The sequence below is a fragment of the Schistocerca serialis genome, chromosome 4, assembly GCF_023864345.2.
Source record: "Schistocerca serialis cubense isolate TAMUIC-IGC-003099 chromosome 4, iqSchSeri2.2, whole genome shotgun sequence".
Taxonomy (NCBI): domain Eukaryota; kingdom Metazoa; phylum Arthropoda; class Insecta; order Orthoptera; family Acrididae; genus Schistocerca; species Schistocerca serialis.
Window position 1 is genome coordinate 203,800,938 of NC_064641.1, and position 26,122 is coordinate 203,827,059.

The 26,122-nt window shown below is 43.1% G+C and overlaps 1 protein-coding gene across 1 annotated transcript in view; it reads right to left on the reverse strand.

Annotated features, from left to right (window-relative positions):
- Nucleotides 1–26,122, reverse strand: part of LOC126475151 (dipeptidase 1-like) — a 159,773-nt gene that overhangs the window by 75,959 nt on the left and 57,692 nt on the right. Inside the window, exon 2 of the mRNA XM_050102767.1 lies at nt 22,022–22,198. Coding sequence (XP_049958724.1) covers nt 22,022–22,183 — 162 coding nt within the window. The 5' untranslated portion in view covers nt 22,184–22,198. The remainder of the gene's footprint in view (nt 1–22,021; nt 22,199–26,122) is intronic.

Consider the following 26,122-nt stretch of genomic DNA (forward strand, 5'->3'; position numbering starts at 1 on the left):
GTTTTAATGTTTGCAATGCTTAAATGTGTCAGTACAATACTATCAATATTACAGACACGTATGCCTTGTAATAAATTGCAGACATTATTCATTTGGTCACGTCTGGCTTTGTAAAACTTTAGTTGCTCAAGTGAACGTGTAGAGATCATCGTCACTTTTCGAACACTTCTGACATTGAAAGAGCAAACAGTTAACTTTATTGCTGTTGCCAAAATGAATACAGGCTTTTGGCCATGTCATCTCCTTAGAAGGGTTGCCATTTGGAGAAAGGGTATTTTTTTTAAATTTTTTTTTTACATTAGTGGGTTATAATTATTATTGTATTGACTGAAATATATTTTTGTAGTTTTTCATAAAACCTAGTATGGTACACTTCTTTCTTGTATGAAAGTTTATTATTAATCACATAACTGTGTCGTCTTTCACTACCATACATTAGCAGGCGAAATACTGGAAATTTTTACGCAGGCGTCACATAAATGTCACCGTAAAAACGATTTTATTTATATTTATGACACAAAGAGAGGACTACGTTTCGTAAAAGTCGAAATGTCACGACCTATTGGAATTCCGGTGTTACGCGTTATGTCTCCACAATATGCGGATGTCGCCAGTGTGAATGAAAGCAAACGTAGTCTAAGGAGGTGCCCGACTACATTTTTGACCGAACTATTTCTGTCTTAATAGTCACAGTACAACGGCGAGCGAAGAGCGGATCACGCTGCATGTCCTTGACTACATGCTTGAACGACGCTTCATTTAGTAGTAAATATTTGTCCTTCAGCTTTCAACTCGATAACCTTGCTGTAGGTCTGATACTCAATCCAAAAAGTAAAATAAGAATTAAAGAGAAATGACATGAGGTTTTCGAGAAAGTTTCCAGTTGATTGATGCGATAATAGTTTGTGACTAATTGTAAGGTAGTTCTTGATGCCGCTCGAGTATTACGGTTAAATCTAATATCAAGCATGCTACCTGTCTGTCTTAGCAGTAACTATGGTTTGCCTGTTTCTGGATTTGCTGCTACGTTAATGATGTCTTACTCCCTCCAAGATTTTACCACATTAGTCCTAGTCATCTTCGTGACGCTTCGGGCGTTGATCTCGTTTCTCATTTTTTGGATTTGAACCAAACTGTGCACTGCACATTCTGCGCCCCGCCATTGCGATCATTTACCAGCGACGTCAAAGAATAAAATTCACAGGCGTTTGACAACAATCTGAAGGCTAAACAGTACCGTAAAATAGTTGCACGTAGAACATCGTAAGACAATACCCTTCACCAAAATAAGCTATGACAGGTGGAAATAAGTACAAAGAGAGCACTGAGTCTTTTCGGACGTGATTTGCGTACATTGAATGCCACGTCTCATGCATTATTTAAATTATTACCTATGCCCCGTCCCATGTATACGGCCGGCCGCTGTGACCAAGCGGTTCTAGGCGCTTCAATCCGGAACCGCGCTGCTGCTACGGTCGCAGGTTCGAATCCTGCCTCGATCATGGATGTGTGTGATGTCCTTCGGTTAGTTAGTTTTAAGTAGTTCTACGTCTAGGGGTCTGATGACCTCAGATGTTAAGTTCCATAGTTCTTAGAGCCATTTTTGAACCATTAATACGGCGTGTGTAATACGAACCTGATAATGTCCAGTTTTATTTCATGCTCTCAGATGGGACAGTATTCAATGAAGACCGATGTTGTTCGCCGGTTTCCATTAAGTGTACCATCTATGTGCGTTACACCTTTGTTTTAACAGTTGTCATAGCCTGTAAAGTATACTACTTGCGTGGTCCAATATTATCTTTCATTAATATTTTCCATATATTCCACAGATCTTCCGGAATCAGCGCCTGTGTTTGGAAGATTTCCGAATCTGACTTCTTGTTCCTTAATGTCGACACTCTCAGTAGGCAGCAATGACCTGTCTTGTATAGAGAGAGGTGAAACTGTTCTTTCCAGAGATTCGGTTACAGCTGTCCTCTCACTGGCTCACCACTCATCATTCACTCACGTAAATTAATGAAAGGAAGTCATTTTGCCATTGTAATTCAGGCAGTTATACCTGTATTTTTATCTGACGTATTCCTGTTTTGAAATGTCATAGAAAGAGAAGTAATAAGTTTATGTTAAGTTGGCAGTAGTTTCGTGATTTAAATGATCTGCTTTTCATCCGCAGCAAAAATTCAAAATATCACATCAAAATCCTAAATGCTTTTCAACAATAGGCAAAATTTTAAAACTAAGGCTAATTATTGTTACGTTTTCATACTTTTATTAGAGACAAAATACAATTTAAGAACAGTAGCATAACTTTAATTAATCTAGATATCTGCAGTCAGTATGACAAAATATGTGCCTAAACCGAAAAAAATTAATCAGTATTATGATTTACAAATAAAATTTGGTCTATTTAAAGTGAGTCAGTTTCCTCTCTTGGTAAACATTGTGTTGCTTTTGAATAGATACACTCAAAGCGCCTAGACATAGAGGGTTACATAATACTGTCTGAACCTGTTGTTGTAACATTGGGACGGAAATTGTTTTGATTACCCACCAGTTTAAGGAATCGCTGTTTCTATTGTTTCTATTCAAATATGACTCAGATAAATATCTGTCTAGTTCGACTATCACTAGACATGACAACCTTGGAAATGAGAAAACCCACTGGACAGCTGGTAATATTTCATCCACAATCGCAGAGGAATGTAGTCTCTTTGTACCTTCAAGGACAACAGAAGTTATGTCTTTCAAAGGCCAGAGGCCAGTTCCCATAAAAATAATTATAAATGGTTAGAATACAGGAAGCATAAAGTCGTTCAGTCTCATATGAAGTCTTATCTCAGTCATGACAGAATTGGACATACAAAAAAAGTAGAAAGATTTAATTTTATTGACACAACAATGTCTAGAGCCCTCAGAACTAAAGTGTGAAACGATAATTTACCCAAGTTTTACAAAATCATGTCAGAACCAATTATGACATTTGAAATAGTACTGTGGTAGTACGAAAACAAAAAAGTAGTGAATAAAGAATACAAGCATTGGAGACATACTGCTAAGAATAATATCTGGATATACAGTTTCTGAAAGGAGCATGTGTGCTGATATCAGAGAACAGAGAGTTAAAAAATATGTATGAAGAGATTAAGGAATACACGAACTACTGAATGGACTATATCAAAAGAATGGAAAATGGCAGACTAGTTGAATTATCGATGAATTATTACCTGTTGGGCATAAGGCCTTGAGAAAGATGGACCAAAGGGTGAAGATTAATAACTACAACCAAGAGGATGTAACAGTCAAATGATTAATACATAAAGATGAAAGGAAAAGACATCACATAACTGTCCTGAAAGCATTAATCTGATTATTTTAAATATATAAATGAAGTATGTGTGTGTGTGTGTGTGTGTGTGTGTGTGTGTGTGTGTGTGTGTGTGTGTGTGTGTGTGTGTGCCTGTGTGCGCATTGTCATATATGTAAAAATAATTATGTGAATATATACTCTTATCATGATAAATAACAACATTCCCCCCCCCCCAATGAACCTTGGACTTGTCGTTGGTGGGGAGGCTTGCGTGCCTCACTGATCAGATTGCCGTATCGTAGCTGCAGCGGAAATTGAGGGGTATATGTTGAGAGTCCAGACAAGCGTGTGATTCCAAACGAGGCGTAGCAGCCTTTGGCGCAGTTGCAGGAGCAACAGTCTGGATGATTGACTGATCTGGCCTTGTAACATTAACGAAAACTACCTTCCTGTGCTGGTATTACGAAGGGCTGAAAGCAAAGGGAATCTACAGCCGTAAATTTTCCCGAGGGCATGCAGCTTTACTGTATAGTTAATTGATGATGGCATCCTCTTGGGTAAAATATTCCAGAGGTAAAATAGTCCCCCATGCGGACCTCCAGGTGGGGACTACTCAGTAGGACATCGTTATCAGGAGAAAGAGAACTGGCGTTCTACGGATCGGAGCGTCAACAGAGAAGAGGGATATCGACTTCCGACGTCTTGGCTGCCAGTAATAACAGCGTTACTAAACGGCAGCTAACGTGAAGCAATACACCAAAGACGCGCGTGAGACCGCAGCGGTCGCAAGTACGTAGAGTACTGGCGCTCCTAAGCTGGCGCGAGAAAGCAGGAAAACAGCGCCATGTCACAGTTGCCGCCTGGATTCCCATTCGCCGATTTCCATCCATCACATGCACTATTGCAAACAGTAATCGAAACGTGAGGTTTCCACCAATGAAAAGAAATAATAATAACACCAATAAAGACTTTTAACACCCCTCCAGTTCGTCCTTAATAGCATATCAGAATTACGTAACAGTTACGGCTGCAGGTATGTAAGAAACCAAATTTTCTCATTCAGCAGTAAACAAAAACTCTCTGAAGAATGTCACTTGCACAAGGGACCGAAACGTCGGTAGTTCTACATGTTGACAATGCGGTCACAAATTAAGAAAAAATTATTGAATGTGACAATGGGCGCGGAAGCATACGTTTACGTAAGTCCATTTTACCATTTTAAAGTGCATGGCAAAGTTGGTGGTGTAATAGCCAGTCAATGCAGAAAAAATGTGGAATATGGGAAATGAAATGAAATGATCGTGTGGCATTGATGATCGTGAAGCCGCTCCTGAGGAAGTTCTGCCGCCGGGTGCAAGTCTTATTTCACGTGTCACCAGAATGGATGACTTGCGCATCGGTCATGATGAGATGGTGATGAAAACAACGCAACACCCTATCTACTGGCGGAGAAAATCTGTAACCTGGCAGGGAATCGAACCTGGGCCTGCTGCATTGTAGCAAGCACGTTACCACTCAGCTAAGCAGGCGGACGAATACGGGAAATAATTTGTCTCGTTGCACAGTTTTGTACAGGGGTAGGACGGAATGCCAACAACGATATATTAGAAATAATGACTGTTGAGGGATGATTGTTGGGGTGGAGATACATTTAAGGGGCTCCGGAACGCCCTATATTTGCAATGTTAAAATAGCGCTTATAAATTACATCTTTCCTCACAAAGTATTTGAGGTAGGAAGTTGAAATTTTTACAGATTATTTATTGGAATATGGGCTACAACTTAACACAGGGATTTTACAAAATTTTAGTTCAGTTATTAAAGATTATTTTTTTCAATTGTAATGAAAATTCACAACATTTTTTTTCAATTTTTTATTTATATATTCAAAAATATACAGTTTTTTGGAAAAAGGCTGTGTAACATTTACTGAAAGTTTGAAACAAATATGTTTGGAAGATCCTTAGAAAACATGTAATTAGTATGAGAAAATAAAAGTTTTGGGAATCGAGCGACAAAGATTGGATTAACTTTTTAGTGCATTCCAGGTCCATAGGATGGATTATCTTCATCCTCTGCAAACTCCTCCTCCAGCATCCTCTTGTTCCCCCTCCTGTTTACTCTTGCTTGAATTTCTAGACTCTTTACAGCCCTGTCTGCAGCCCGAAGGCGTTCCTTGTCTAAAGCAAGCATCGCTCGTTGTTGTGTTCGTAGATTTTGCTACCATTTTCTTCAGTTGCAGTTACTGCAACACTGTTCCAAAAGGTGGTCATGTATGAACACTTATCACATTTCAGTTGTATTTCACTAGCACGTCCTACGTGCTTTATTATGGAGAGTTCCAGACCAACTTCACTACAATGAATACATCTTACACAGTTTGAAAAAATTCCTTTGAGAACCGACATATCAAATATTTCATTCACATCCGATTCGCCCATAAATCATTCATAGTTTTCACTCATTGAACCAAGCTTCTTCTGTGAAGTATTTTCTTTCCCACTTTGACTGCTATGGGCAGGTGTACTTGAGAGGTTAGGTTCACTCACTTGGTTATCGTCTTTATTGTTTACAGTAATAACACATACCTTTGGCTTTCCAACATTTCTCCTTTTCTTAAAAGCCTTCAGAGGATTTCTAATAACTTTACTTTTACTCATTATTATACTTCAACAAAACAGAGACTCAAGAAACAGAATTAATTACGAATATTTTCGAGATAACGACAGAGTAAATAAACATGAAACAATCGACAATCACACCAGCGATATATATTGAACCATCACAGGTTAGCCACAACACATACTTTATCTCACATCACTAAAATGTACCTGATGAACACGGACGTTAATAATAACACCATTTGACAGCAGTTTAACAGCGCCACAGTGGGTCACGCCCATGTAGAACACATTTCAAAAAAAATTTAAAAATAGTTGTAGTCTTCGGAATTGAATAAATTATATATCTATTAAAAGGTAATAGTCTGCAGATTCAGAAAACGCGAAAAAGTAAAAATTGAACTTTTCATGATTTTGAGCCTTTCCGGAGCCCCTTAAAAGCAATTAGCCTTTTTCTTGAATAACTTGAAAATTACGGCTTCTACCGAAAAAGTATCCCAGTACAAAACTAAATTACATTAAGTGTCCTACAAGAAGAAGTACCGCTCATTTTTTTTCTCTAGGGCTAATATTTAGCGTAGAACGAAAGAATTATGAAAATCCTGCATGATGTGGTTCAAATGGCTCTGAGCACTATGGGACTTAACTGCTGTGGTCATCAGTCCCCTAGAACTTAGAACTACTTAAACCTAACTAACCTAAGGACATCACACACACCCATGCCCGAGGCAGGATTCGAACCTGCGACCGTAGTGGTCGCGCGGTTCCAGACTGTAGCGCCTAGAACCGCTCAGCCACTTTGGCCGGCCTGCGTGATGTGCATGTGCTGTTTCTTTAGTAATTTTTATACGGCACTTTGAGGGCGTTTCCTGACTTGACAGATCGCAAGTGTCGTATATGAAATTGTTCTTTCTTGAGTTTCCATACATCAGTGTTCAGTATGTGACTTGGGGCACTGTTGCAGCAGCCTGACGCAGGATCTTCATTCAGCTCAGTAACGTCTCCACAGACACATTTAGGATCAGAGGAGATAACGCTCCGTTTTTGCGAGTCACTGATCACTCACTCCTTAGAAGGATCTGTCTCGTGGAAGCAGTTCAGAAGCGGATCACCCATGTCTACCTTTGCAGGGCAAGGGCGTTGTGTTGTTCTGAGTACTAGTTTCCTTTGGAACTGTCTCTCAGGTGTCGCAGGTCTTCGGCCAGGCTTTCTTTGTCTCATATTGTACACGTTCTATATACATACGACCCACGTACGGAAATTCACAGTGATTGTTCATAAAGGCTTTTTTCAAGCAGACAAGTGTCAGAATGGGCTAGTGAACACCGACAGAAATAGTTTGGCTTATTTCTTGTAGATTTTATGTAAACAAAATTTTGAACAAAGTTATTTTCAATTCTCTGTGTGCGTTACCACTTCCCATTCATAGCTATAGCCAGGTTTCTCTTTTGTGTATTTACAGGTCTATTGAATTTCCAGTACCACTGGAAGAAGCTGTATTGAGATAGCTACAGAGTCATCAGTGTAAGCGTATTCTCCTTTGAGCAAAGCTTACGAGTACTGCTACATTTCCTGTTCTTATCGTTTGCAAATGCTGTCTGGCTACGAACGGAAGCATAGCCGATCTGTTTACTGCATTACCGCCCACTCTGTCAGTAATAAAATACAGGATGGTTATAATAGAACTTCCGCTACTTGAAAAGGCTCCCATGTAAAACGAGTGATAGTAATGGAATGAAACTTTGCGGAAATATTTTCAATGGCACAAGGAAGAGAAATAATGATTAAAACATAAAAAAAAACACATTTTAATTTTCGTATGAGAGTGTAACATTCGTTAATTGCGTACCATGTTTACGTTCCAGGTCAGAAGTGTTCAGTTTGACTGCCATCTCTGTTGTAATCGCGACCGGAACGGTCGCGGGGTGGCCGAGAAAGCGCGGTGGGACCAAACGGAGAGCGGCCCGCGAACAAACAGACGAACGGAAAGGACGGACACGAAGCAACGACGGACGATCGAGAGAGAACTTACGACGACATCACGCAAGAAGCAACGGGGTGACAGAGACAACCAAACGAATCCAAGACGTCCAGTAGTAAGGAAAACAAAGAATGGTGGTTCAAAAAATGGTTCAAATGGCTCTGAGCACTATGGGACTTAACTTCTGTGGTCATCAGTCACCTAGAACTTAGAACTACTTAAACCTAACTAACCTAAGGACATCACACACATCCATGCCCGAGGCAGGATTCGAACCTGCGACCGTAGCAGTCGCGCGGTTCCGGACTGAGCGCCTTAACCGCGAGACCACCGCGGCCGGCAAAGAATGGTGAACATGCTGTCTGTTGTCGAGGCGATATGTCAAGACGCTGGCTGAGCAGGAGGCAGGCGCTTAAATACATGATCGACGGCGCCGCTATTGGCCGTTGGGACCACGTGTTCCACTGTGGCGCCCTCAAATTAAACATGGGCCAGGTGGCGCGCACCGACACGGCTTACGGCGCGATCGTGCAAAGACCTCTAGGGGTATTCCACAAGATTTCGGGCTTGCAGCCGGATCTCATCGACTTCTTTCCACGATATTTCGGCTGACAACCTTACAGCCATCTTCAGGCGAGTGTTTGACACTGACTATTCGGCGATGTTGAAACCAACAATCTTCTGGCGGTACGTGGACGATACCTTTGTTGTGTGGCCTCACAATGAAGAAGAGCTTTCACGGTTTTTACAACATCTGAATTCCATCCACACAAACATTCAGTTTACGATGGAAGTTGAAAAGAATGGTTGCCTACCATTTCTGGACGTCATGGTTAAATGCAGGGTGGATGGGTCATTGGGGCATTCTGTCTATCGAAAACCCACGCATACGGATCTGTACCTGCAGGCGTCAAGCTCTCATCACGCGTCACAAACTATGGGCGTCCTTCGAACGTTGGTGCATAGGGCACATGTCGTGTTTGATAAAGACAGATTTGCAGACGAATTAGAGCACTTGAAATCGGTATTTCAACATAATGGATATTCTACACATCAGGTCAGTACTGCTTTAAGGAGGAAAAAAAACGTGACCACCCACAAGATCAAGAGGATAAAGAGGTGTTTAAGTCCAGAGCATTTCTCCCATATGTCGGGAACATTTCATCGAAAGTAGGCAGAATTTTAAAGAAACGTCGTGTAAAGCAATCTTCCGGCCACCTACAAAGACTCGTGCTCTTCTGGGCTCAGCCAAGGATGATCTGGGATTACGGATGGCTGGAATTTATAAAATACCTTGCGAGTGTGGGAAAGCCTACATTGGTCAAAGCACACTCACAGTACACGACCGCTGCGTTGAACATGAGCGCCACACTCGCCTTTTACAGCCCAGTAAGTCGGCCATAGCCGAACATTGTATTTCCACAGGACATACTATGGATTATGCGGCCACGAAAATCTTTTATTGTTTTGGACACGTCTGCGTGCATATTTTACTTTTTTCACGCACTCGTTTGCGCTCCATAGATGCAGTAATATTGTAGAGGGTCTTGGAATCGACTGGTGGCACGCATGCTACGGTAACTTGCGCATGCACGCCTGCGGCACTTTTACGTATAAATAGAGCGACTTGCACTAGCAATCTCCAGTGTCAAACACTCGCCTGAAGATGGCTGTAAGGTTGTCAGCCGAAATATCGTGGAAAGAAGTCGATGAGATCCGGCTGCAAGCCCGAAATCTCGTGGAATATTCGATACGCCGGGAAAATTGCAAGAGTCACACCTCTAGGGGTCTTCGACGCCCATGCCGTCTGGCACGTATTCCAAATCCGCGGATCCAGGATCTCCACCCATGACACTGTGGAACCGCACTATAGATACCATTTGACAGTGGCTGGTAGCAGTTTTCGAACTGTTGACCGTGGATTGTTCAGCTGGCGTGACACACGTCATGGACTGCTCCAAAATCGAACATGGCGACCGCGCTGAGTGGTCGCGCAGTTTATGGCGCCATGTCATGACCCCTCCCGCCGGAGGTTCGAGTCCTCCCTCGGGTATGGGTGTGTGTGTTGCCCTTAGCGTAAGCTAGTTTAAGTAGTGTGTAAGTCTAGGGACCGTTGACCTCAGCAGTTTGGTCCCTCAGGAATCTTCACACATTTGAACATTTGAAAGAGCATTGCGCCCAGAATTCTCAGCAATGTCAGCCGTAGGCTCTTAAACAATCTGTGTCGCAATTGGTCGTCGGCTTTTCCCACGTGCAATTCCCTAATCTTCAGTTAATTCGCACTTCCGAATCATGTTCTTCAACACCAGTGTGGAAAGAGGACCTCTCCGTATTCCTTTAACGCGTCTGAACTCGTGAAGAACAACGACACTATTGTTGTTGTTTCGATGAAACAGCTTTACGAGTAAAGCCCTACTCACCTTGCACAGACCCTTGTTCACTGCATGGAACTGTATACAGACTGATGCTTACTTTTCAGCACTACAAGGCAGTACTGGCACCGCCGCCTAACAGCAAGTCATAGCAATAACATTACTAATGACTCAGATCCTGCCGTACACAGTCCGCAAATCATTCCTACGCGAACGGTAGATAGTTTTTCGTCTCCACTGGCCGAAGTAGCGAAAGTTTAACTATAACCACACTGTGTATTGGGCTGTACCGATAATACTGATAGCTTCATGGTATATTAACGTTCTTTCGTGCGCCGCTTTAATAAGCGCTAATGTCAGACTGTCATCAAAATTGCTATCGGTATGTATTACTCCGCTACGAATTCCTTATTTGGTTGTATGTGGCCCATGAATTTACACAGTGAAAAACCAGTCGCACCCATTCAAATGCTTGCTAAATGAATTTCACCTACATGAATATTCACAAAAGCTCATGAATCCAAAACTACGAATTGTGTTGCCCTTGTTACCACCAGAAACACAGAAGTCAACTAAGTAACTTTTTTAACAGAGATATCAACTCATTTTTTCCTGTAGCAGAACAACAGTAGTTCTCGATGACACAAACACGGGGCTAACGTGTGAAAATGTCACCATGTTTCGCCAAAAGTGCTACGACATGATAAACCGACGTAGTTCGAATATATTCTAATGCCATCCCCGCTGAAATCCTACGCTATATCAGTTATTAAACACTTTATGGGAACATGCGTATGCATAGACCGTACCACGTGCAATGAATTGTGCTGTCAAGAAGAAAAACCATTCAAACCAGTAAAATAGACCAGACATTTCGGCTTTGTATTTATGCAATGGATCACACAAAAAAGAAAATAAGAGTCTGTGAGTGGCATATTGCAAGCAAAGAACGTAACAGGGGACGTTGGAAATCTGGGCTGAGAAGTAGACGAATGGAAAAAGTAAAACACGCACGCTGATTTGCGCTTTCTCAGACACATCTCTGTAACTCGCAAAGCTATTGGTAACTGTAAATAGCCTGCCGGTCATTAAAACTGCAACTTCAGCTTGACATAAAGTGATTAAACGTCTGGATATGGAAATGACTAGCAGCTTAGCGCAGTCGCACGGTGTAGCAAGAGGAGCGCGATCTACATTTTGCGCATAACGTAAAATAACATACAATGTCTCTCTTTAAGCAATCGTACCTAAATATGGGTGATTTGTAGGAAGGTCGAGTTATGCTTCGTGAGAGAAGGAATTAATGTCTACCAGCACGTGTTGGATTTCGGGATCCAGACTGAGAGTATCATTCTGCGATATTCTTACTTGCATTGTTCGGGATCGCTGGACTGCCACGTGAATACAGTATCGATGGGCTCAGGACGGCCATACTCAACGCTAGGCGGGATCTGAACAAAAACACGTTACTAGCGCCGAGAGGACACACATACTGAGTTTGCTGGGTCGTTAAAGTCATACACCTATTGACGTACCTTTATCAGGAAATGAGCTATTTAGCAGCAAGACCAGTACACACACGGACAGTGTGACTGTTTTTGGACGACTGCTGCTGCGTTACAGTATGACGTGGGAACAGAGAATGGCCCGCCGACAGTAGGGTGCACAACGAAAACACTTTAGACAGGAGCGGCACCTCGTCACCTGCTTAAGTGAGTACCGGTTCTGTGTGCAACACTGCGATGAAGGTATATGTGTGTGAGTCCGTAAGTAAGTAACGAGCATGTGGGACGACCATGTGGAGGACCCAGATTCAAGTCCGAGTACTGCCAGAGAATTTTTTTCTTGGTGGGACGAGTGCAAAGGAGTATACCCAGCCTCGTTGTGACAGCAGAGGAGCTACTTCAGTGAGAAATAGCGGCTCCTATATCTGGGAAACTGACGGTTATAGAAAGCTTGTTTCCATTCTAAATGCTGTAAAAAGTATAAGAAAACTGCTAAAAACTGTAACATGTACATAAAAATTATTTTAACAAGATTTTCTTAGCTATGAAATCATCACGGGTTATCAGCCGAGTGGCGTCGTCTTCTAGTTGCAACGTTTCAATGGATTGCGTATCCATCATATTCAGGCGAAGTGTCGGGATGTTGCTGCTGCTGCTGCTCACATCTGTTACTTTCCCCTCTTTGGGCACGGTCGGGATGTTGCCTGCCGCGCGCCTTTGTAGCCGCAGGACCGCCATCAGATCTCGGCTGGCGACCAATCACGTGCCAGCAGAATCGTACCGGGTGCTTGGGGCCACCAGTGGTGTGGGGAGGGAGGGGGGGGGGGGGGGGCACGCGAGTGCGGGCGTCGATTCCCGGTGTCTGTTCATATCAGCGCCGGCCACGGTCCCCTTTGGATCGGAGCGTTCTTGCCGAATTCTCGCTTATTGCCGGATCCCAAGCTGTCCTGGGATGGTAACCACTGTCTCGCTTAATTAAATTTTCGTGCGGACGTATCTCTACCGCTTCTTTTATCACCGAATCACAAAATCCACTGACGCTGCATAACTTCTTTATGCAATCGCAAGATTTTCTTATATTATAAAATGAAGCATATGGGTATCGTGTTACGCAATGTCGTGTGTTCCAGTGGAACACCATGATTTAAATTTTCAGTTCATCACAGTTAATAAATTTAAATATTCAGAAGAAAGTCAAATAAAATTTAAACCGCCAAAGAGAGAACTGTGCAAAGACGTATGTTTCACATTGTAGGTGATGCCTGAATCAGTGGTATAGCTTGTGGAACATCGATACGGTAAACGGCTGTGTATATCGTACTATGACATTCTACCACTGTCAACAAGCACAGTCAGGCACATCTGTGAAATTTGTCGTAATTACATGCATTGTGAAAGTATTTTACTTGGTTAATATTATCGCAAAGGATCAACGCATGAAACTGAAGAGACGTATTAACTTTGTTACAGGAATGGATTAAGATATCCTGTTCGAAAGAGGAATTCAGGAATGTTGCTGGTCAAGTTGATGAACTGACATTTTTTGCGTAATTTAAGCCTACAAACAATATTCGGGAAAGGAATTGTAGCTGTCTGGTGGACTAATTCCCAATACAAAATGAATACCATAGCGAATTTAATCTACGTACCCGCTACTTGCAATTGCGTTCACATTTTATATATCGTGTTTCTCATTAACTGTAATCATTTTTCACATGTATTAAGTTAATGACAAAACTCTGCCCTAAGTGTCTGTTACCCCAGAAAAGAATACGATGAAACCCTACGGGAAGACCTATCGTTCGGAACGTTCTCCGCTTCGAAAGAATTTGCAAGCAGACGCTGAAAGATATCCCTGCTCCGTTGGCGTAATTCTGTAAAGATGGAAAATGGAAATCGTGGTGAGAGGACGCTGTCTCGTATGCGGCACTCAGTCCTTCACACGGGCACATGCTCGCGCACACACATAAACACGCGGACTCGCTGCCACGTATACGTATCGCATCTCGGCCAGCGCTGTGTCATAGATTTCCCGGGGGACAGAGCGACTTCCCGGGCTATTTGCGGGAGACCTTACCGCAAACAAAACGAGCAGCGCTTGGAACGCGCGCAGTCTTTCTTTCCTCCGGCGTCCCTCTCACCCGGAGCAGCGCCGAGGCGCCGTGCTCGTATAGAGGCGACGCCGGGGCGGCGGGCAGCGTCTCGTCTCCCCGGCGCAAAGACCGTAGCCGCCCGGCGCTGCGCCTTTCAGCGACGGAACCGCTCCGCTCTTCCGTCTCTCACTGGCTCGTCCTGTCTCTGCAGCCCACCGGTTTCCAGCATCACTCAGTCTGAATACCTCAGTGGTCTTTGATTAAAGCTAAAAGCTATTGCTTCCCCCTGCTTCGCAGTCTCATCGAATTACTCCGACGTCCAAGATGCTGATTTTGTTTGAAGTCAGACTCAGTCTGCCTGCGTCTTTTATGCGGGCGCAGCTTATTTCTGTGCGGGGAGTCTAGACCACGGATCTTTAGGTCGTAAAAAAGTGTGTTTTAGGCACCTAAAATAGGCTCCTTCAGTAGTTCATTTAGGTTATATAAAACCTAAAATAGGCTCTAATAAAAATGATGCAGAGGAAATAAAAATAAATTAAAATACACAGTGTTGACAGTACGAACATCTCATTAGTCATTAAAACACGTAGAATGAATATTTACACAGTTACAGAGCACAGCAATCTACAACATTAATGTTGAACATAACTCCAAATATTTTTGAGTTCCTGCAAGGTAAAGATCTCCGTAAAAAAGATGACCATAGTTGGCTTCGCAATAAATAACCAAAATCTTTTCTAGGTTTTCTAGTGAAAAACTGTGGCGCTAGTCAATCAGAATCAATTTATACGCTGAAAAATAACGTTCCACATCAACAGACGTGACAGGAGCGTACTTCATTTTCGGCACGTGTTGGATAGGAATGCTGCAGTCAGGAGTGCTGGATTTTCCACTAAGTATGTTGGCAGCTGCACACAACTCCTTCAGGCCAGTTTTCTTCTGCAAAACCGTTTGCATTTTTGCCCGTACTTTTTCCCCTACTTCACATGGCGCTTCATTAATTTTCATTTTGACTTCTTCTAGCAAAGAAATATTGTCGTAGATAGGTCTCCCTGAGCCTTCTAAGTGTGAAATTATTCTTGCCATAAATGTGTAGTGGGCCCTAGTGTAAGATAAGTCCCGTTTTAAAGAAGAGTCTTTGAGTAACTCCATTGCTGCAGTGACGGATGCAGCATCCTCCGGTATCAACCACCTTCTGCACAGCTGAGAGATGCGTACTATAGGATTCTGCTGCTGTCAGCCACGTGCCCCAGCGGGTGACAACAGGCTCTGCCGGCAATGGGACATCTGGAAGCTGTTCTTTGAATGCCTGCATTCTTGATGGTGCCTTAACAAAAATTTTCTTCACCATAGATATTACTTTATTTACTTTAGGAAATTGTAGCCTTACTTGCCCTGCTATGCGGTTGATCCCATGCACTACACAAGTTACGTGCAGCATTAATGGGTAGAACACTTTTAATAGTTGAAACGCTGCTATCATATATGCAGCAGCATCAGTGACGGCCAGAAGCCCCTTATTCTCATCCACTCCGTTTGGGTATTGCACCTTAAGCCCATTGTTCACAAACTGTGCTATTGTTTGTTGGTTAGTTTTTGCAAGCTGTTTTGAGTATACCAAATGAGCCCTGGATGGAGCATCTGGATCTAGCTTGCCAATAATCAGGTTTGCAATGTAACGGCCAAGACTGTCAGCAGTTTCATCCACAGAAATCCATATACAAGATTCTCCAACATCTTCTCGGATTCTGTGCAATGCAGCATTGTAAGCTGAATCCACATAATTCTTACGTAAAGTTTACTCTGCAGGAATAGACTGATGGCAGTACTTCTCAAGAAAACCTCTGAAAATAGGGTTTTTTAGTTTCCGAAAGGGGATGTTTGCTGCAGCAAGTGCATAACACAAATCACTGCCGAACTTGTTTCTTTCAGAGGATTCACCAGATTTCAATTTAACCTAAAGATCCGTGATCTATTTTTTACATATGAATAATAAAACACCTATAAAGAGTATTTGGTATTAACAGGGACAGCGATTTAAAAAAAGGAAAAAAAGATCGAAGTGTTAGGCAAATACGAAGCATGAGCGCATATCAACTAGCCACCTTGCTGCACGCTGGGCAGAAAATATTTTTTTTTTTTTCCATCTGTCGTATAGTGTGGAAAAACTTGAAGCCACTGTCTTATATCATTAAATAGGCACTTTTTAGGATATTAAAGCCGAAATAGGCAAAAATAGGCACTAACGTCGAAATAGGCTTTTTTTAGGTCCTATAGAATTAACGCTATTAAGTGTAAATAGTCATGAAACGCATAAGTACAAAATTTTATGCAAATAGGAACTCAGGAACAAAATAGGTTTTTACCTACAATCCGCGGTCTAGCGGGGACCGACCGTGGCAGAATGCAGTATATAATACTCCACTGGGTGTCTCAAAGGAAAGTTTACTGTACAGCTCAGGAATTTACTTCTTGAAAGATAACGCCATTTAAATGCAACTCAGAGTGCCTACTGCACTCATTTAGACCATGACCAAAATTTTGCAAGACGGCTCGGATTGTAGACACAGAGATCGCTGCCATTTGGCTACTGATATTTGGCAACGGCCTTGCCGCAGTGGATACACCGGTTCCCATCAGATCACCGAAGTTAAGCGCTGTCGGGCGTGGCGGCACTTGGATGGGCGACCATTCCGGCCATTTTTCGGGGTGCACTCAGCCTCGTGATGCCAACTGAGGAGCTACTCGACCGAATAGTAGCGGCTCTGGTCAAAGAAAACCGTCATGACGACCGGGAGTGCGGTGTGCTGACCACACGCCCCTCCTATCCGCATCCTCATCAGAGGATGACACGGCGGTCGGATGGTCCCGATGGGCCACTGAAGACGGAGTCCTGGCTACTGATTTTTGCTTTCAGTTGCTCAAGAGATGTCGGATTATTGACAAACGCTTTACATCTGACACATCCTCACAAGAAAAAATCCATGGGGCTCAAATTTCGACTGCGTGGGAGCCAGTTTGTATTCGTCCCTCCTGGAGTACGATACCAAGAAACCTTTTACGAAATTGCAGCATAGACGCATTGTATGTGCGTGCTGTGGCTCCATCTTACTCAAAACTTCTTCTTTAATAGAAAGAAAAACCAGTCCAAGTTGCAAATATTTTGTTTTTCATTCGATGACTAGTTTCGGGCCGAGACCCATTTTAAAATCAACCTACAGGGCGGTAAGCCAAATTTACATTCACGCATGATACACTTATTACCAAATTCTTAAGCATATACCACACATACAGAACATGTCGTTTTAAACGTACATAATAAAGTCTGAAATGTCGTTGCCGAAGATGTCGAAAAAAGTGTAATGCACATTACAGTGCATACATATAACTCGCAGTTCACTCCTTCACCTGACGTAAGGAAGCATCGGGAAGGGGGCGCCCCATCAGGTTACAGAAAACCTTTTTATATATTAAATCGTTCTACAGTCATTAAGAACACAAAATCCACACAACAGCCGTACAAGTACTCAATAAAATAAATACTTTTTAAAATCTTTACCAAAAAGAGTCAAATACTAAAAATCACTGACCAATAGTACACAGCATCGCCACAAACGGCATGTATTACGAAATCCCGAGGTTTTCTTACGACAGAGGAAGGAGTAAACTGCTCGTTACCTGTACGCATTACAATGTACATTACACATTTTTCGACGTGTTGCGAAATGCCATTTTCGACTTTGTTACGTAAGTTTATAACGATATGCTCTGTATCTTTGGCATGCGCTTAAGAACTTGATAATAACTATGTTGTGCATGAGTGTAAATTTAATTTTCTGCCCTGTGAGTTGCCTTGAAAATATGTCTAGGCCCAAAACTTATCATGGAATGAAAAATAAAATGTTTGTAACTTTCTCTGGTTTTCCGTTCTACTGAGCAACAGAACTTGCTGCCGCAAGTTACTCCAGCGTGCTGAAAGTTCGTACACATCTTCTTTGATTATAATCAGAAATGTTTTGCAACTCAGGAACCAAAAAGTCATTTACCATCGTCACATAACCTTCCAATATCACTGTAACTGCACGGCCATTCTCGTCCTCGAAAAACTACGGGCCTGTTACTCCACGCGCCGATATCGCTGCCCACACAATAACTTTTGGCGAATGAAGCAGTTTCTCATGCTTCTGTTTATTATTAGGTGCACTGTAGTGCACTGTAGTTGACGTGAACGTTCAGATAAAACTGAGACTAATCAGAAAACAAAATGTTGTTAAATGAAGGGCAATCAGTCACATCACAAACGAACTGCGGCCTATGCCTCACATCTTGAGCCTTTAATTCTTTCACCAGTTGGATTTTTTTAACTGTGCGGTGCAGTGATGATATATGCACATTTATGGAACTTGCACGCTTACGAATGGAGAGGTTGGATTGCTACGAACAGGCCGATTTACTCTTTCCACGGATTCGTCCGCTCTTGATGACCCTGGCCACCCGTATTTCTGTATGGCCAGTGTTTAACGGGTCTCTTCAAACGTTTCGATCCATTTCCGAATAAGGGGAACACTTGGAGCACCATGTACATTATGCAGTCCTGCAGTCCACAATCACTACAAAATATCCTCCGTGCTACAGTCGCCGGATCAACGTTTTTGTGAAATTCGGGCACACACAATGCGTGGTCCGCTTCCGAGAGGCACTGCATATAGACTGAATTCCTAGGGCCAAGCAAGCAACGACGTGCTCCTCACTCTCTTCCGATGTGCTGCGCTTTCGCAGAGAGCTCTTGAGATATACGAGTAAGCTTTCTTTCGAGACACCATGTGTCACATATCATATTTGCAGTTTTTCCTCGAAAGGTGCACCGACTTATCATGCCTTGAGATAGAAAGTTTTCTATACCAGACACTTTATTAGTAATCGTCACATAACAAATTCGATAATAATGCACATCATCTCAAGTCAACAAGTCAGCGAGCGCACGCATTTGCCTGCATTTGTACAGTGGCCGTTATAAATTAAAATTGTAGAGCCGTAACAAGTCGCACGTAACTTTTTATTCATTTTACATGCCTCAACCGACCAACGCGAGAATCTTCATTAATTACATCGCCGAGGGCCACTCGTTACAAACATTGGGCTGCGTGTGTTCTTGCTTTGACGCACACTAGGGCACCAAATGTCATCTATCACGTGGCCCGCTAAATCACGTGATCTTACTCCCACAAAGAATGTCAGAGTTTATTTGGAGCAGTGGGTGACATGTAGGAATCAACATCACCGAAGTTGGGTAGCTTTGAGGAACAAATTACCAATGAGTTGCTGCAGCTATACATGAAAAACATAAGGAAACTTGTTCACTCTCTTCCTCGCCGACCTGAGGTAAGTATCAAAGCTGAAGGTGGTGCTACATGGAATTAGAGTGGGAAGGGAGTGAAGGGAAGGTCCCACTCTGACCAATATGCTTAATATAAAACTGTTAAACCAAACTTTGTTGATATTCCTTTATAACAGGAATATAGGAATCCTCATGGCCCCATACACGACTATTGAACAGTCAGCGTCTGGTGAACGTCCTTCACCAAAAGAAGTAGGCACGCACTCGACTGGTTGGTTGGTTGATTTGAAGGAGGGGACCAACAGCGAGGTCATCGGTTCCATCTGATTAGGGAAGGATGGGGAATGAAGCCGGCCGTGCCGTCCAAAGGAACCTTCCCGTCGTTTGCCTGAAGCGATTTAGGGTAATTACGGAAAGCGTAATTCAGGATGGCCGGACGCGGGTTTGAACCGTCGTCCCCCCTAAAGCGAGTCCAGTATGTTATCCATTGCGCCACCTCTGTCTGTCACGCAGCCGACAGAGGTAGACGTGCAGCAAAGTGAGGGTAAGTATGCAGCACAGCAGTACTTGGCGTCAGGACTACGTCGGCGTACAAACACCTACAGTGAGACTGTAGTTTTGCTGTTGCCACCCTTCCTGAAGTGTGCCTCCTTTTTGGTTGTTCTCGCCGTCCCTACAGTTTCAGTAACTACGTCAATAATATACCGTTTTATGACATTGTGCACACAATTACTTGTCTCCTATTTCACTGCTAAGGCAATACCACTACGATTTGCCTTCGTAACTTTCGACTAAGCAGTTTCCGCAAAAGGGTTTGTTTTCTCAGTCAGTTACATTACCGTGGTCCATGAGCACTAAAGTTTAAATCATCATCCCAGAAGAACTCTGTTTTCTAAAGGGTTACTATGGTTTCTGAAGAAAGAAAACAGTAGACGTTAACATAAGTAGTCTACACTTACGAGAGATATCGTAAAATACAGATGCTGCGGCTTTTCGGGTACCAAACTATGTACGAACGCCATGAAAAGCTTTGATCATACTCTATGTCGTACAAAAATTTGTTAAGTAAAAGAAGTAGAAGTGACAACTTCTTCCAATGCAAAAAAAAAAAAAAAAAAAAAAAATTCAGAATGTGTAACACTACAATCTGTGTGTGTGTGTGTGTGTGTGTGTGTGTGTGTGTGTGTGTGTGAGTGTGTCTGAATGATTATTTAATTGTCAGCCTGTTGCCGTATTTTGTACTGAAAGTGTGAACTGTAATTGTAAAGCTGACTCGTTCCACACCATAGTGAGGGCCACAATTACGAGCCATTTAGATGCAGATACGCCCTAATACAAAACAGGACACAAAACGAAGGAATTATCTGAATTGGACGTAAATCGGTTGTCATGTTCACGTTCATACAAATGATAACAATTTCAGAACAAATTTATTATATATTGCAGAGGAAAAGCTTCACAAATTCAACAATTCAAACACGCGTTGGTCTAGGTCTGGCCCCTTGGCAAGTTGTTACTAGGTTTGGTACTGATTGACAGAATTTCTGGGTGGTACCCTTCGGGCATGGCAAATTTTGACCAAATGACGCGTTATATTGTCAAACTCCTGAAGTAGTTGGATGGCCCTGCAGTTAATACTCCAAACGTGCACGTTTTGGGGGAGATTCGGCGATTTTTCTGGCCAAGGCAGGGTTTGCGATGCACGAAAGCACGCATTATCTTGCTGAAATGTAATTTCAGGATAGCTTGCCATGAAAGGCAATAGAACGGGGTGTAGAATATCCTCGACGTTGCATTGTGCTGTTATGTTGCCGTGTATGACAACCAAGGGGATCCTGAGGTGAAAAGAAATGACACCCCAAGACAATCGCTAATGGTGGTCGGGTCATATGGCGTATGACAGTCAGGTTGGTACCCCACCACTGTCTGGGGCGTCTTCAGAATGTCTTTGGCGTGCAATCCCGTTGACTGAAGTACAACTCTCTTCAATCATGAGTCTGGCTACGAAGTGAACTGCCGATGACCGGCGAAAACGTGTTGGGAGACACGCAAGACTGAGGCGGTATACCAAACAGTCATCCGCTAGAAGTGATGGTCCATGGTTCCATTTCTTTTCATCGCAAGACCTATTTGCTTGTCTTCCACGACACCCTTACAGCGCAATGGTACGTTGACGATGTTCTACAACCTTTTTTCTTGCCTTTCAATGCAAGCCATCCTAGCCTTACATTTCAGCAAATTAACGCCCATCCACACACAGTGAGATTTTCTGTTCCTTGTCCTCGTGCTTGCGAGATCCTACCTTGGCCATCAATGTCGCGCGATGTCTTCCAAATTGAGAATCTATGGAACATTATGGGCAGGGCCCTCAAATCAGCACGGGATTTTGCCCATTTAAGGCCCCAGTTCGACAAAATCAGGCACGATATTCCTCAGGAGGACATCCAACAATTCTGTAACCCAACGCCAAGCCGAATAACTGCTTCTATAAGGGCCAGAGGCAGTTCAACGCGTAATTTATTTACTTAATTTGTGGAGCTCTTTCTCTGGAAGAAATTATTCAGTTTATCTGAAATAGTAATTATTAGTTTGTCTGTATGTGTACGTCTCTTCTACCGATTTCCGTCCTACTCGGATAATTGCTTCGTGGTGCGTCGGTATTTTTCCCCTTAGAGCTTAACGAAACTGAACACCAAACTGCGAACGCAGCATTGGACTTGTGTGACATTCTTGTTGACAGTTTTAATTCTGCATCAGACTTCCGTTGGACATACGAAGAATAGCTTCTTGAACATACATACCAAGGACCTCAGTACGTCGTCGGGCACGTTGCTGGAGCTGTTGCAGAGCGCGTAGACGGCGGAGTGTGAGAAGATGACGGGCGCCTGGCTCGCTTCCAGCGCGTCCTTCATGGTGGCGACGCTCGCGTGCGACAGGTCCACCATCATGCCCAGACGGTTCATCTCGCGCACCACCTTCTGCAACACAGCAACGTCACAACGTGCTTCTCATTCGTCAGTGGGCAGTTGTTACTACACAGAAACAAGGAACACATGTAGTCTACGTATTAAGTAATACTCATTTGTTTTGTTGAACGATTAATATTACGATCGGATGTCATCGTTTCGGCTTTACTACGGGCAGTCTCAACATCACGACTTGATGCGTGTCATTGCAGAATTACATACTCGTATAATACGGAGTTACTGTTCCTCCAAGCCTACCCAATTAACCGTGTTGTCTAACGCACTACATTCCGGGCGGGAAGGCGTGCCGGTCCCCGGCACGAATCCGCCCGGCGGTTTAGTGTCGAGGTTCGGTGTGCCGGCATGTGGATGGTTTTTAAGGCGCTTTTCCATCTGCCTCGGCGAATGCGGGCTGGTTCCCCTTATTCCGCCTCAGTTACACTATGTCGGCGATTGCTGCGCAAACACTTTCTCCACGTACGGGTACACCATAATTACTCTACCACGGAGACATTGGGGTTACACTCGGCTGGTGTGAGACGTTCCCGGGGGGCGGGGGGAGGGGCACTGGGACCGAACCGCCCACTAACCCTGGGTTCGGTGTGGGGCGGCAGTGGGCTGAGTGTACCGCTGTAGCCTGTTGTGGGGTTGTCAACCACTGAGGACAATGGCGGGGACGAAGTCGCTACTGTCGCTACTAGGTCCCCAGTTCCAGTCATTCCGTTACTAAACTGGGAGAGAACGAGTTTCCGTAGCACATTGGCTGGAGCGGCCGAGACGTGCAGGCTGCCTTCGAAAGCCCAGCCCAGTTGTTCATAAGATCTGATTTGTTATTTCATTGGTATGAGGGGCGTTCAGTAAGTAATAGAACACATTTTTTCTCGGCCAGTTACGGTTGAAAACATGTTGAATTCGGTGTGGGATATAGTGTAGTATTCCCGCTTGACGTCCTACAGTTTCATAAATTTCCGATAGCTGGCGGTGCTATACGTAACGTTCAAATGGCGTTGGAAATGAAGGTGCTTTCCAAGCAGAGAACACTCATTGAGATTCATTTGGCGGAAAACCAGAGCAATATTCTTCATAGACGTCAGCAGATTTTCTACGGAGACCCGGCAGTGAACAAATGCACAGTAAATAGTAGGGCGAGGCGTTTGTTATCATAGCAACAAGGTCGCGCCAACTTGTCCGTCCTTTCGCGTGCCGTCCGGCCGCATATCGCTGTGTCTTCTGCAATGCTGGAACGTGCGGACACTCTCATTCAAGGTGATCTATGGATCACAATCACACACGTCATGTACAACTGGATGTCTGTGTTAGTAATGCTGACATACTCGTCCATAAGTTGGCATACTCATAGGTGCATGTCTGCTGGGTTCCTCGGAACCTAGCAGAGGACCATAAAGAGTAGCGAAGGGCCATCTGTGAGGAATTGTTGGCGCGTTACGAGGCTATTCGTTACCATTATTTTCCAACGACGTCACAGGTGATGAAATATGAGTTCATCACTTCGATCCGGAGACAAAACGACAGTCCTTGGAATGGCACCACACCACCTCTCCTCCGAATAAAAATTTCAAACCCGCACCCTAAGCAGATAAATGTAATGATGATAGTGTTCTAGGACCCTGAAGGATTTATTCTTTTGGATGTCGTCTGTCGGGTGCAACGCCAAAATCGGGTGTGTATCGCGCCACCCTCAGGAAACTGAAGAAGTGATTTCAACGTGTTTCGCGCCACGAAAGTGCAAACGAATTCAACCTTCTCCACGACAACGCAAGGCCTCACACAAGTCTACGCATCCGAGGAGAGCTCACAAAACTTCATTGGACTCTTCTCCCTCATCATTGCTACAGAGCGTATCTCGCACCTTCCGACTTCCTGTGTTTGGCCAAATGAGGGATCACTCCGAGGAAAGCAGTACGTGGATGAAAGGGACGTTATTGATGGAGCAAAACGTTGGCTCCGACGTCGACCCGTACAGTCGTACTCTGCGGGCATACAGAACCTCCCACTAAGGTGGCGTAAGGCTATCGCTTTGACCGGAAATTATATTTCGAAAATAGCCAAGAGTACAATGAATGATATGGTGTATTAAAATCCTGAATAAAACCAACCTGAGTTCAGAAACAAGTACTACATTACGTCCTGAACGCCCCGCGTAATAAGCCCGTATCGCTATTATTTCCAAATTACCGTATTTCTAACCGTATTCGATAAAATAGTTCACGCTTTCGATGTAATTTCATCAGCATATATCAAGACTTCTTTGTGGATTGCGATGTTTTTGAGTTAGCTGTGGTCAATTCACCTAAGATGACTGATAACAAGACAAAGTTGAGTGATGCAGGGCTTCCATATCTAGTTAATATGAACGAATCACAATGGGATAATTTTCCGGACGACTTCTCAGATGGCATAATGTCTACGAACGACCTTCAGGTGAGGTTTTGAGTGAGGACTCACACTACAGTGATTGCAGTCGTCAGATAGAAGACACTACAAAGAACACTGATGCGTGGAAGTTAATCGAGGTACAGTGTTGCTTCTGCTCAACGAGTAGCTGCGCTTGAAGTAGTCTCGTAAAATTCTGTCATCAGTTCACTTGTTAATTAGTTGTTTTCTTTTCTTTTGTTCCATACATTAATAGTCGGACAAATTATGTACGTTTGAGACAAAAAAACTTATGAACGTTGTAGGAGGACATCAGCTTTTCTCTCGAGATTTTATTGAATTTAATTTTTCTGGAACTGTTGTAGCACATGTAATGTTACTTTTTATAATCTCCGCATTGGCATGTTCTGGATCTCTTTGTAATACAATTGCAGTCTCAACAAAATTAAACCAATTGTGCACCATTTCCATAGCTTCACGAGTTATAAATACGTTCTGGACAGGAATCACTGCACTGACAGGTCAATAGTATTGTGGTGTGGACGTCCCTTTACCAGACAGCCGCTGAAACTCGAGAATGTGGTGAATCTTTGTGAAATCTGAGAATACAGAGTTACAATTCTCAAATTAAAAATATACTGTAGCATGCCAGAAGAAAATTCATGCATCTGGAGTTGTTTTAAACATGCTTGAAGAAAAGGTATGTGTTTTACTGTTAACAAGTTTTATAATTGTGACGCCTTGTTAAAATTATTTATTAAGCCTACTAGTCTGGAACACTTCGCAGTAACTGAGAGCATAAACCAAAAGCCAGAGCTACTATGAAATTGAAGAGAGGCAGGTAGCTTGTAAGGAATTTCCTGTGCTGTTGTTTGCAAGTGAAAAGAAATAAAGGGAGTCCCTTCAGTTTCTAGTATGTACCCTGCTGAAATGGGCGAAACTCATAATCGGAATCTACTATGTTTCTTTGTAGTCAGAGACTACAACAGTGGCATATCTTGCGCTGAACAGTCCGATCACAGCTTTTCTCTGTAAAGAGCTATTAGACTGCCGAAATAGGTTGCTACAGATATTAATGAAATGTAAATACACAATGAACGACTGCTTTTTATTTAAATAGTTGGAATCTATATGAAGCCTCTGTCTGCCACAGAAGAAATAGAAAGGAAAGTTATTATCATGCTGTTATTTTTCTTGATGTAGGAATTTAATATTAAAAACAGGAAACGTGTCCCCTTAATGCAATACGAGGTAAGTGCACGTAATTAGCTACAGGCAATGCCTGTGTCGTTCTTTGTAATGTCTGGTAACAAAAGCTTCCTTTTCTTCCCTGGAACTCCCCACTGTTATGCGCTCCCGAAACCCTTTAATAAAGATATTGCTCTATTCTAATGACCAAGCATTACTTTCGTTTCTGAAAAGCCGTCTCTCCCTTATCAAATTTGATTATGACGTCTACTGCACTCGAGTTCAACATCTACGCTCATCCACGTTCAACGTGGTTCAGAACATCTCCCTCAAAAAATTTGTGGTATATACATG